Genomic DNA, 12,786 nt, shown 5'->3' with positions numbered 1-12,786 from the left:
TGCCTCCAGCGGTACACGCGCGCTTTGTCTTACCTTAGTGTGCGCCGCCTCCATTAGCATTCCACATAAGAGCGCGCTGGTCGAGCCGTGCATCTTTGCTTACGCTGTATGGGCGCCGGTGTGGGTGCGCGCATGTGTAAGTGTGTGTGTGTGTGTGTACCTGCGCTTTTTCCTTCTACTTAAGAGTGTAATGATGTGCACGGTACCTCACCTTTCAGCAACTTCCTCTTGCTGCCGCTTCTCTCTCTTCCACTCGGGCCCCAGTACCTTCACTGCTGTCTCTGCGCCACCGCCTGCAGGCCGCTCATCCCACACGAGAGGATGGTGTGGAAACGGAGAGCGGATCCTCCTCACCGCAACAGCTACGCAGAGAGAGAGGGGAAGGGAGGGGAGGGGAGGGGAGGGGAGAAGGGCAGCGAGCGGCACATGCACGTGCGGCGACCCAGCAAGGCTGTGAAGTGCAATTTTAGGTGCCGGCAAGCACCAGCGGAGAACACGCGCCTCCCCCCTTTCGATCTGCAGTTCACCCGTTCGCAGAGGCCTAAAAGAGCAACAACAGGAGAGAGAGCACGGCGCGTGCACACTACCAGCCATTCATGGGGTCACACGCATCACCCCCACCACCGTTATGGCGACTACGCTTTGCCTCGTCACCAGCAGCAGTCATGCACGCATACACAGAGAGGTGCGCAAGACCTTTCCTCACGACACGACGATTTCTCATCCGCGATGTGAGTTGATCCGAAGCAACTCGCGTGATCACCTGCCCATCAAGGGAGATCGCTTTGCAGAAGGTGAACAACAAGGAAATAGTGCGAACCAGACAATGCCACCGCATACACACGAGAAGAGGTAGAGAAGTACACTTCCCTACCACCACCCGTGTAACCTTCCACCAACGCTGCGGAGGGTGTGCGAGGTTTCCCCTTCTGTGGCTTCTTAGTAGGGTCCGCTGATCTTCTGCTTGCCCTGCTTCTCCACGTCGTGGAAGTCCCAGCGAGTTGGTTTACGGAAGTCGCGCCGACCAGGAAAGATCTCAGGCATCGGACCAGCGTACACCATGTCGTACGAGGGATGCTGGCCGCGGGCGTACTGCTTGTACTTGCGCTCCCACGGCTCTGGGAAGGCGGGCGGCTTCATCGGGTTCTTCAAGTCACGCCACTCGGCTGTGTAGCCGCGCAGGTGCTCGCCCTCCATCGGCGGTGCGTAGTAGCCCGGGCCCTTCACCGGTGACCCCGGGCCGCCTGGCGCACGCCACTGACCAATATCGCCGTACTCGTCGGGGTAGCCGGCATCGCGGTCCGGGAAAGGCAACGCGTGAGTGACGTAGTCGATCCACGGGTTCGGCAACTCGTTCACAACGTTGTGGGCGTGCCGCTTCTCCTCCACGTCGCGAAACTGAAACACAGCGAGCTCGCGGAAGGAGCGCGTCTGGACGTGAATGATGTCGTAGTCGTCCTCGATCAACCGCTTCAGCCCTTCTGATGCGATTACATTGTACCGTGCTGTCCACACGAGGGCTCGCTTTGTGAGCTCAGCCCACAGGTCAACGCTGTCTTGGCGGCGGTACTCCGCGTATAGGGCCTCGAGGAAGCGGCTGTCCCACTTGAACTGCCGTAGTACGTTCTCGACAAAGTACGTGTTCGCCTTCATGGTGCCGCAGCCTACCAAGGTCCGCACCACCTGCAAGTGCATCTCCGCCGACCAGGCCACGTGCTGGTTCGCCGAAATCTCCTTCAGCGTGGCACACAGTCCTTTCATCGTCTCGGTCGGTCGGAAGCCCGGTGCATACGTGTATTGCCGTGTCTTGGCGTTGTAATTGTGGGCGCTCTCGTCTGCGTAGGCTGCGAGGATCTGGAAGTAGTTTGGCGCTGTCAGTGACTCGCACAGGCCGTCTGCGTTGAGTGTCGCCTTCTTGGCGAGGAACTGATTTGCATACTCTTGCAGCGCGCGACCAGACTGCTTGCCGACGATACGCCGGACGCACAGCAGCGTGGTCAGCAGAGGGGACGTAGCGAGGCTGCCAAGCTTGCCCTTGAGGCGCTCCATCATCCGTTGCAGCAGTCCGTCGCAAAACGCCAGCGTCTCCTGCGCTGTGGCAGTCGGCTCAAAGAAGACTGGGGCAGCCGTCTGTGCGTCCACTGCCTCCGGAAACATGGCCATGTGCCGCTGCAGCACCACCGCCACGAATTCCTTTATCGCGTGAACCAGGAACTGCGAGTTGGTGAAGAAACGACTCTGCATTTCATCCTCCGTCGTCCGCGAGGGGCCGAGGGCCATGGCGCGGCCGTTGTTGGCCATGCGCCAGGGCGAGTGGTGGAGGGACTTTTGGTGCTCGTAAGGGGACCAGCGTGGGCGGCGTACCAGATGCGGGTTGGGCGGCTCCGGCACCGGCGTTGGGGTGTTCAGCATGGCGGCCTCAAGCTTGCTAAAGAAGTGCTCGAACATATCCACGTCGTTGCTGGCCAGCATTACCTTGGCCATGCGCAGGTAGACCTCGCGCGTGCGGTTGAACCGGTTCAGGTCCGGCACATCCAGGTTTGGGTCGTGGTCAAAGTGCTTCTTCCACTTGGGTAGGTACAGCAGTTCTTCGCGAGTGAGGGAGAACGGGGTGCGGGTGATGGGCTTCGGGTCAACTTCGCCTTCCTGCAGAAAGCGCAACTCTGTGCAGTAGCGATTCCATGCCTCCACGGCCCACATCTTTTCGCCTGCTTCGACGCAGACGTCCAGGTAGGCGCAGATTGTGGCCGTGTCGGGCCAGGTCTGCTGGCGCTCCATGATTTTCCACACGTCTCGAGCCATGTCCAGTTCGCCTGCATCCTGAAGCGTCCGCATGGCGGCAATGTAATGCACGTGCTGCGGGTTGAAATTGTCGACGATCATCCGCAGCAGCCAGTGCAGTGCCTCTTGCGGGACGGCGTCTCTCGACTTGGCGCCGCGGATGTTGCCTAAGAAGCGTAGGAAGTGCTTCTTGTACTCGCTGGGGAAGCGGTTGATCATGAGGTAGCGCTGGTACTCGTAGCGGCCCTGCTCGCAGTACTTGACCGAGTACGTGTCGGCACCGCGAAACCATGGCGCCGTACCCTTGTTACGCTTCGGCATGTACATGGAGTAGAGGATATTTTTGGTCTGATTTGACTGGTCACTGTTGCCAAGATCGTCGTGGGTGAGCAGCGGCCACGCGTGCTGGTACTGGTTGTTGGCATAGAAGTTGTCCACCTGGCGGTAGCCAAGGGTTCTCTGGGACGGCATGCCCATGCGCTTCAGCTGCTGGAAGCCGCTTCCGGCCCGCATCATCTTCAGCGACGGGTCGCGCATAATGAAGGCACGCGACTTGCCTGTGCGGTGGTACTGCACTACCGTGTGGCGCATCATTATGTGACTGCTCTTCTAGTGAGTGAGCTAAACACCTTTACTCTGGGCGTTTGCAAATGGGGAGAGGGTGGGGGGGGGGAGGGGAGGGTGGAAGGGTAAGAGAGAGGCCACGGGTCTGAGTCCCACACGCGGTGTGCCGTCACCGCAACACTTGTGAGCTGTTGTTTGCTAAGGTGCCGCTCATCTGATGCTTCACGCACGATCGACAATGCCTCGCCTGCGGCTCACTCTGTGTACCTGACGATGAAGAGGGGAATAGTTCAGCAGCAAAAGGGGACGGCCTAAGAGCTGAAAGACGCACATTCACAACAAAGGCAATTTTATAGCCTCCCACATCTCCGCGCTCTGCCACAGAGCCGCAGCCGCCGCCGCCGCCGCAGCAGCAGTAGGTGCTTCAGGTATGCTGACACCTTCCTCGCCTAATACAACTTCACCTACAGATGCCTCACTCTTTGTTTTCTTGGCCGGCACCGCCTAGCCGGACCGCATCGCTGCTTGTGCTGCTTGCACTGCCTTGCCAGACGCGTATGACTCCTCGAGAAGCCGCACCATCTTGAGCGTTACCTGTAACTGCCACCCAGGTCGGGAGAGAAGGGTGGTGCTGCTCACCTCCTCTTCGATCGACCGACACCACTCGTGCAAGACAGGCTTCATGGCGTTCTGTAGGGTGGCAGAGCAGGAGGTGGTGGTGCTGCCAGGGCCGCCAAAGATTATTCTAGCGCCGGGGCTAGCCGTGCTCGTTGGCATGCCGGCGGCTCCGCTGCCACCGCGCAGATGAGGGGGCTGCAACGAGGCAGTTGGCAAAGATGACGACGACTGAGACAGGCGCTGCAACGTCATCGCTGCCAGTGTAGGGGGCGGCTTAGCGGATGGCGGTGAGGCTGCGGCGCCGCAGAAAAGATGCGGGTCGGTGCTGAAAAAGGCACTGCGGAAGGCCGCCTCCGTGGCGCGTAGCTGTGCAAGGGCTTCGTCCGCGTGAAGGGGAAGACACAGGTGCTGCGCCGGAGCACGTGGCGCAGCATCCCCTGCGCTGCCACCTGTGGTGGCACGGTGGATGGGGTAGTAGAGGCCAGAGCCAAGGTAGGAGCCAGCCAGCGCTTGGAGTAGCTGGAAGGAGTGGCTCACCGCTTCATCACTACTCGTGCCGTCGCCACCCACGACATAGTAGGAGGCGCTGCTCCACATGCGGCACGGCTGCAGCAGCACACCGTTCGCGTCTTGACTGACCTGAGGCGTCAACGTGCCGGCCGCTGGTCCGTCGCCGTCCCGGGCAACAGCGTAGGCGGCGCCGAGCTTGGAGCTCTGCAAGGTGGTTTGCACCAGTGGGGTGGTGTTGAGGATCGGCAGCAGGTACCACGGTACGTGGTCTCTGCCATCGAGGGGGACGGAGTGACGAAGGTCTCCAGCGGGGCTGTTGCTACTGTTGCCCGCTGCACTGCTGCCATCACCGCCGCCGATGACATCCATAAAACTCTCCCTTCCCTCCGCTTCGACGCTACCGGCGCACAGGTGAAGCACCGGCGGTGGTAGATAGGTATCGATGAGCTGGAGCACAATGCGGAACGGTAAGAAACGCACGACATCGACGCTCCACACATCAACCAGCTCGCGGCGTCGGCGCCGTTGCAGTCCAGCGTTACTTTGGCCTTGCTGTTCTTGCAGTAATGAAGTGCTCCGCGGGAGTGGTGACCACCGAGGTGGCGACACTCGTGCGCCTCGCTGAGCCGAATCCGCTGTCGCTGCGGCGGCCGCTGCGACGTCGATGGAGGAAGCCGGCAAGGATTGCGACACGCAGGGGGCACTAGAGCTGCTACTTTGGTCCCGCACGACACCCCATTCGCGCGAGGAGGACCTTCTCTTGGTTGGCTCTGCGTGTGGCCCGTCCTCATCAACGCACGCATCGTCTGCCTGTTGTGTGGACGCGGTGAGCGCCTCGTGCATGTCGGTGAAGTCTAGCGCTTCTTGCAGGTGCGGATGGCGCTGAAGGGAATTAAGCCGCGCTGCCTCAGAGACGTCGGCGCGTAGGTGCAGCGGTACGAGTCGTTGCACCTTCTGTCGCCAGTCCAGCTCGCTTGAGTGCTGGTTGTTAGAGGGGCAACACTGACTGGCACCGTTGCCGCCAACGGGGGGCCACAGGGGCAGGTCACAGTGGGGCGGAGCTCGGTTTCCGCCCAGGATGCCGTACTTCATCGCTTCGAGACTCAAAAACACTCCGCCAACGACGACGCCATAGACGTGCATGAAGCAGGCGCAGTTCGTGTTGCACAAGGTGGGAAGAGGGAGGAGGTCAATGGTGCGTGGTGCTGGCGCGCGACGAACACCCTGATGTTGGTGGTGGCTGTTCCTGCTCGGTAGATTCGTGTCGACTGCTGCCGCGGCGGCGCCGTTACTCACCAGTTCCTTTACGTTGGTGAGCCATGCCACTACGTAGGCGGCGTTGTACACGTTCACAAAGAAGCCAATGTAGCTGTGCATGGCTGCATCCCTTGCAAAGACTTCCAGAGACACGTGCTGAAGCGCCACCATGACACTCTGCACGCTCTGCAAGCATTCCTCGGCGAGTCGGTGAAACCGGCAAACAACGGTCGCTGCCGTGACAGCACTGGAGCCACTGCTGACGTTGGGCAAGGGGGAGTCTACCACTGCTGTTGTGCCAGTAACGCTGCCGCCGAAGAGAGCGACCGCAGCGCCACTGCTGGCGCCGAGGGGCTGCCGTGACCAACCGTGCACGTTTCGATCGCGGAAGAACTCCTGCACCTGCGTCGCAGCACGCAACCCGAGACTCGCCAAATTTTCACTCAACGCCAATATGTCCACGATGGCGCTGCGGCGAAGGGGCCGGTGCAGCTGCAGAATTGACGAGGGGAGGTTGACACCGTAGATGGCGCTTGGACCAGGCACCTCTTTCTCAGAGCTGGTCCGCACCTCTGGTTGCTGCGGTCGCCAGACGTCGCTGCGACAGCGGCGCTCAATGTTCAGCGCGACGCGTGCAAGGTCACGCTTCACGCAGAACAGCGTTGTCTCATCTGCCAGCATTTCGAGCGTCCTCTGTCCGCGACGGCGCACCACAGGGACGACGAAGTTGTTGTCCACTGCCCACCAGAGCAGGTGCCACGCAGCCGCTGCGGTGCTCCTGTTCGCGTGACTACCGTTTCTGGAGACAAAGGATGCACAACTCTGCTCGCGCGCAGGAGGCATCGCGAAGAGTGGGCAGTGCACCACAGACCAGCGGTAGAGGTCCAAGGCAGAACAGCAGTACCGCACCTTCAGCGTGGCCGGAATGTTCAGCGTTCGCGAGGCCGCAGCTGAGGTGAAGGACGAGGAGGCTCTGTGAGTATTTGACGGCCCTTGCGGTGAGGAGGACGACAGTGACGAAGAGCTGTCCATAACGAGCTTCTGCGGGAACCCTCCACCACGGCCACCTCCAGCGTCATCCACCGCACCATCGCCCGAGAGGTGTAGGCTGGACCCTTGCCGCTGTTCTTGCTGTTGCTGCAGCTGCCAGTGCTGATGGGAGAGCACAAAGGTGTAGCGGACGTGGTACTCACGGCGCCGACGCTGTTGCTGCTGCTGATTGCACTTCTTCACCTCGTCGGCAGGAGCTGAGGCAGCAGCATCGACAAGGAGCAGCTCACTAAAGAAGTCATGAAGCAGGTTATGCATCGTTGGTGGCGTCAGCGTGCAGCGGGGGAAGATGTTCTGCAGGAGAGAGCACAGGAGCCACTGCCGACGCAGCGAGTCAGAGAGGGCCTCATGCTCGGGAAAGAGGCCTGGGAGGTACGCAGATGTAGACGCGCCAGACTCGGGGCACACTTCCAGTAGGGGGAGAAGCGCTTCTTCCACATGGCGGACAGACGCGTGCGCCTTGTCCTGCGCAGCGTCAGCCTCGTCAGCAGACGCAACAAGAACATCCATGCCAGCGCCGCCACGGCTTTCACTCCTCCACGTCTCGTAACACCAGCGAGCTGCCGTGGGTGTTGCCGTGAATACGCCATTGCCGCGAGCTATCATGAGCGTCCCACTGCCCATACCATTCACCGACGCTCTTCTCGCCGTGCTGTCGTGCGCTGCAAAGCGTAGGACACTCGCGAGACGACAGAGAAGCGCCACTGCCGCTTGCACTGGGCCGTCTGTGCCGCCGTTCTCGACCCGCTGGGACGACAGCGACGGGGACGGCAGAGGGACGTGTATGGGTGATGTCCACCTGAGGGGAGTGCCTCTGCCCCCGGAGCCCCACTGTGGCGGCGTGAGTGTGGAGGCCTGCGCGAGGGCGGGAACGGCGGTGCCACGGGCGAGGAGTGGGCCTGTTTGTTTGATTGGTGCGACAAGTCGCTCATGCCAGTACTGCCTCACTTCCGTGTCCACGCGTTGCTCTCGCTCTTCCACATCTTCCTCTACCCCTGCAGGCGCACCAGTGAACAGAAGCTCTGCGCCTTCGAGTGGCGGCTGTACACGACTGCTTCGCAGTGCCTGCAAAACTTCCATCGGCAAGCGCGCGGGGTAGACGAGGCGTTGCACCACTCGTATTATGTCCTCTAGCCCCCATGTTGCTGGCGAACCGAACAAATCCACGAGCAACGCCGCCATGAACTGCCGGTCCACTACTTCGTGAGGGGAGAGAGTCCACGACGATCTCGGCGGCACCATCGACACATGCGATGCAGGCTTCTTCAGCCACTCCGCTGAAGCGCCGCGCCGCTCAGCTGCCGCCATGTCAACACCTTCTACTATCCACAGTACCTCCCGGTACACCAGCTGCTCGAGATCCGCATCCTGCAGCGCGAACGCGCTGTTCTGCACAATACGCGGGAAGGCGCCGTGCTGATGAACCTCCTGCGGCGACCGCCAGGGCTGATGTTGCTCCACCAGAAGCTGCCGCGAAGACTTGGCGGCGAGGACGGCAACGGCAGGTTGAAGGTCGCCAAAGAGCTGGCGCGCAGCGGCTTGCCCGATGCTGTACAACGGTTCTAGGTACGATGCATCGCTGATGTCGTAAATCGCGGCACGCTTCCTATTCGATCCGCCCAAGCCCCCAGAGCACAAAGCAGTAGCAGAGATGAGTGATCCACCGGTCGACCGGCGCTCTGCAGCGGCGACGCTCTCGACGGGCAGAGTGTGCATCGTTGTGCGGAGAACAGTCCACGGCTCGGTGAAGAGGCACAGCGGAACTGTCAGCAAACGTGCTGATAAGGGCAGAGGCACGAATTCTGCTGCTGCCACAGTTGCGGGTCCTGCACGTAACATGGCACCCGCCTCCATGTCTCCAGCAGCGGCCGCTGTACTCAAGGTCGACGTGGCACTGCTCATTATCACCGCCTCGCCGACATCGTCGAGCCCCATTGTGGACATCGATCCCTGCAGCACGGCACTGCTTACGGAGGACCGCTGCATCATGTGTGGCAACGTCGAGGCGTCGCTAGTGGGGGTGCTCGCTGAGACTGGAGAGAAACGCGAAGACAGGGGCGGTGCCGCGACGGCATCGTTGTTCCCTCCGTCACACGACACCTTCCTACGTCTGTCGTTGTACAGCTGCGTGGCAGCGTCGCGCCGCGCTGGGGCGAGGCAAGCTTGTCGCTCCACGTTGGCAATGTAGAGTTGCCAGCGCTCCTGCTCCTGCGTCTCGACGGCTAGAAGGCGGAGCGCAAGCTCGTCTCCGCCGTAGGCGTCGGGAGAGGACACGGCTGCGTGCGTCGGCACGTTTATGCGGAAGCTCATCGAGGGGGCAAGTGTGGATGCCAGAGAGGAGGACGAATCCGAGCGATCAAAGGCGCTGTGCGGCACTCTCTGCGCGACGACGTTCCCCAGAGGCGTCTCGCTGGGAACGTCTGCCGTTCTGTCATTCCTCGCAGCGCGCTGCCGTGCACTCGCACCACACGCGGCATACCACTCGTCGAAGCGGCGCAGCGGCTGCACCCACCACGAGGCCAGTAGCCCGGCCAGAGGCAGCCGTGGGGCGCTGGAGACTTGCTCGTAGTAGTCTGCCTCTGCCTCCGCTTCCGCGGCAGCGTGCTGGGCAGCACGTAGCGCGGCGGCAGCTCCGTAAGACGACGACACCGACGAGGTCGCTTCGTTCCACCACCGCGAGGCCACCTGGCGAATTTCAGAGAAGAAAGATGCTGGCGGCGCCACGGCATCCTCGCTCGCCGGCAAGCCGCAGCCCTCCCCAGACAACATTGCTGTCACTTCTGACGATGCAGGCGTGACGATGGTGCTCAGTGACGGCGCGACTATCTGGCCAGGACTGTGCATCTCGGAGTTGCAGGCGTGTGAGCCTCGGCGGGGTTGCGGCTGTTTGCGGCCGAGCAGCAGATTCATTGCCTCCTGCTTGTCACGGTCACCCATTACATTGTGGTAGAGGCGCTTCACCCCCATCAGCTGATCCCAACCTGCGCCGCGGTGCAGCACGCCGGCGCCAACCTGGGCGGAGCCGCCGTACTGGGTGGCAATGGCGTCGCCCATGGCCAGGTACATCTCGAGCAGCATCTCCGTTACCGCTGGCGAGTCACACACGTCCGCTGCGTGCCGCAACAGACCTAGCGCAGAGAGCTGCTCCCCCAGTGCGTGGAGGCCATGAAAAAGCTGTCCAAGGTTCGTGCGATCAATACAGTCGAGACAGTTGCTGCGGACCACACCACATTGCAGCTGCACGGCCTCAGCAGCTTCGCTGTCGCCGCTTCCCCGTCCGTCGTGTGCACCGGCGACCTCGTTGGTGTCACTCTCCGTGAGCAAGTCCCCGTGATCGAGGTTGGCAGCCCACTGTGCGTGCTGTTCTGGGGTGGCGACACGGCCGCATCGCCTGCTGACAAAGCAGCGGACCGCGCTGAAGTGCTGCAGTGCCACAGAAGTCATTGTGTTCCACGCGAGCTGGCTAAGGCTGCGGAGATCAGTGGACTCGTACTGGAGAATGTCAGCGCCAGTGACGCGCAGTTCACACGCGTCCCCGCCTTTTGCGTGGTCATGGCTGGCCGCCGCAGCCTTCGCAGAGGTCGCACAACGGTCCACGGCAGCGACCAGGGCACGTACTGCAGCGCGGTACGCGTCGCCGAGAACGCTCTCCCGCGCGTTGCTCTCTTTGCTCTTGAGAAGATCGTGCACGAGGATGGGGGGGCCGTACTGCGCCAGGAGGTGCTGAAAGTGGAGACATGTTTCGCTCCATTGCGAGTCGTGCGGACCCAGCACAATCGGCGGCTTCGGGAGCAGGCGCGACGCCGTCGGGGGGTGATACCACCGCACCGGCACCGACCCACGCAGCTGAACGTAGGAGGTGAGGGTACCGACAGTAAAGGTCGAGTTCCACGAAGACTCGTCGCTGATGATTTGCTCCACCTCGACATGGTTTGCAACGTGCCCGTCGCTGTTAAGGCCGCGCCGGAGGAAACGTACGCCGGCCGAGGCCTTGCTGACGCGCGCGATGAGCGTGATAAGAAGTGTATGAAAGTTTGGCCGGCGTACCACTACAACGCGCTGCGTAATGTAGCCGTGCACGAGGAAGATACACCACCGCGACAGCGCAGACGGGTACTGCGGCGCCGCATCCTGTGTTGCACGACTGACAGGCGGAGCTGCCTGCGCGTCACCGCTTGCGACATTCACCGCCGCGTCATCACAGATGTCGGTGTCGTCGCTTCCCGCGTCGCGATCATTCAGCTGCCACGGCTCCAAAAGATACTCATTCCACACGTACTGCATCCTTGGCTGCAGCAGCTGACCATTCCGCGGGTAGGACTCCACTCCGACATCTGCCGCTGCGCCGCGGTCTGACTGTCGCTCAAAGTGGCGCCGCCGCCCGCTGTCCAGACGGGTGGCCGCCTGGGCGCCGTCGGACGCTGCTGCCCCTGCTGCCAGCATGTTCCGCTGAAGCGTATTGGTGAGATCGTAGCTATGCGAGTAAAAGAAGGAGGAGGTGCGCGCGAGGGAGCTGAGAAACCGCTGCCGGTACAACTCCTCCACACTGCGGCGCTGAAAAAGATACGAAGTGGCGGACACGGAGGCGCTTGTCCCAGCAGCGGAGGAGAATCTGCGTCTGTAGCGCGCACCACCTCGGCGGGAGCGGGAAAAAAACGCAAATGGTGAGGCGCCCGCCGTTGCACGTGAAGGGGTAGGCGACGAGTACCGCCCCTCGAAGCCGCCGCGCCGCAGTCGCTGCACCTGTTGTCGAGCCTGCGCCTCTGCTGCGGCCACCCATTCAGGATCGAGCTGCAACGAGACTAGTTCCACGTTCACAACCTCGAAGAGTCGATGCGCGCCAATGTAGCCTGCCATACGTCGCTCCGTCGCCAGCACCACGTAGTAGCCGGCAGTGAAACGCACCGCACCGAGGAAGGCAACCGCAGAAAGAATGCGCAGCGACGCGCCGTGCTCTCGTTGCAGAGCATCGACTAGGGCGCCGGCTTCGGTGGGGGAGTATACGGCGTAGGTTGTGAAGCCATGCAAATCATCAAAGACAAAAGGCGCAGTGCGGAAGGCATGTGGGGAGGTGGTGGCGGAGCCTGTCTCAGCACGTTCCTCCTCCACCCCTGACTCCGACACGGTGGTGTTGAGGCGTCCATCACTGCTGGAGGCCGCGGCGACGCTACTGTTGCTGCAAGAGTAGTGGCTGGTTGTTTGCTCAGGGCTGTGCTTGCGCCAGGAAAGCAGGTGGAAGTTCTTCTGCAGGCTGTCCGTGCCGAGCAGGTAGCAGTGGGTGGCCGTGTCGTACACCGTGATGGAGTCTAGCGGGAGTTGATGCAGCGCTGGTAACCGCGCGCGAGGCAGCGAGAGTGACGTCGTGGTAGTCGCCATGCTAGGTAGTGGATAGCGAAGGAAAGCAAAGCAACAGCATACGCCGATAAAGAGCCAGTGTGGGGCTCTCTCAGAGGCGCGCTCAGCGTCGCTTCGTTAACTCCTTGCTCGTGTCTGTGGGTGAGCGCGTCAAGGATGTCCACAGACTCCGTACGTCGCGTAGCGTCTCCACTGTAAGCGGGGAGAGGCAGAGAGGGGCCCACACACGAGTGAGCTTTTGTTTCTTCTTCTTTGCACGTTACTGTGTGCGTGTGATGCGGCCTCTGGGTGGATGGCCCCACACGCGGCGTTGGGCGCAAGGCAAGAGACGCAGGCGAGGAAGTGTCAGTCGCGCGGTGTGTTATGGTTGGTTGAGCGATGCATCAGAGAAAGATTGGAAGGCGGAGGTGTAGAGGGGGTGGCAAAGGAGAAGAAGGGACTGAGTGTGGGAGAGCGTCCGTTGCCGACGTCAACATATACTGCTAGACGGACGGTTAGGCGCAGTGCTTTTCCAATAAATGAAGGCTGCACCGCCGCATGGCGTGTCGGGGTCGCTATATCATGTGAGCGGTGGCACCAGAGAGAGAGGTGTGGAGATGTGGAGAGATGGGGTCGATTTCGTTCCTCTTGGGTGTGGCCTGAGCAGCTGCA

General features: G+C 61.6%; 2 protein-coding genes across 2 annotated transcripts; both read right to left on the bottom strand.

Annotated features, from left to right (window-relative positions):
- Window positions 1-939: 939 nt before the first annotated feature.
- Window positions 940-3,375, bottom strand: LBRM_24_0860 (conserved hypothetical protein; the record flags this gene model as incomplete). Its single annotated transcript, XM_001565301.1, has 1 exon — window positions 940-3,375. The coding sequence occupies one exon, from the start codon at window positions 3,373-3,375 to the stop codon at window positions 940-942; it is 2,436 nt and encodes an 811-aa protein (XP_001565351.1).
- Window positions 3,376-3,849: 474 nt separating this feature from the next.
- LBRM_24_0840 (putative inositol polyphosphate phosphatase) lies at window positions 3,850-12,156 on the bottom strand (the record flags this gene model as incomplete). The annotated part of the gene is made up of 1 exon (XM_001565300.2): window positions 3,850-12,156. The coding sequence occupies one exon, from the start codon at window positions 12,154-12,156 to the stop codon at window positions 3,850-3,852; it is 8,307 nt and encodes a 2,768-aa protein (XP_001565350.2).
- Between the last annotated feature and the right edge of the window lie 630 nt (window positions 12,157-12,786).

The sequence above is a fragment of the Leishmania braziliensis genome, chromosome 24 (genome assembly GCF_000002845.2).
Source record: "Leishmania braziliensis MHOM/BR/75/M2904 complete genome, chromosome 24".
NCBI lineage: Eukaryota > Euglenozoa > Kinetoplastea > Trypanosomatida > Trypanosomatidae > Leishmania > Leishmania braziliensis.
The sequence above is the reverse complement of the archived record's forward strand: the minus strand, read 5'-3'. Positions and strand labels throughout refer to the sequence as shown.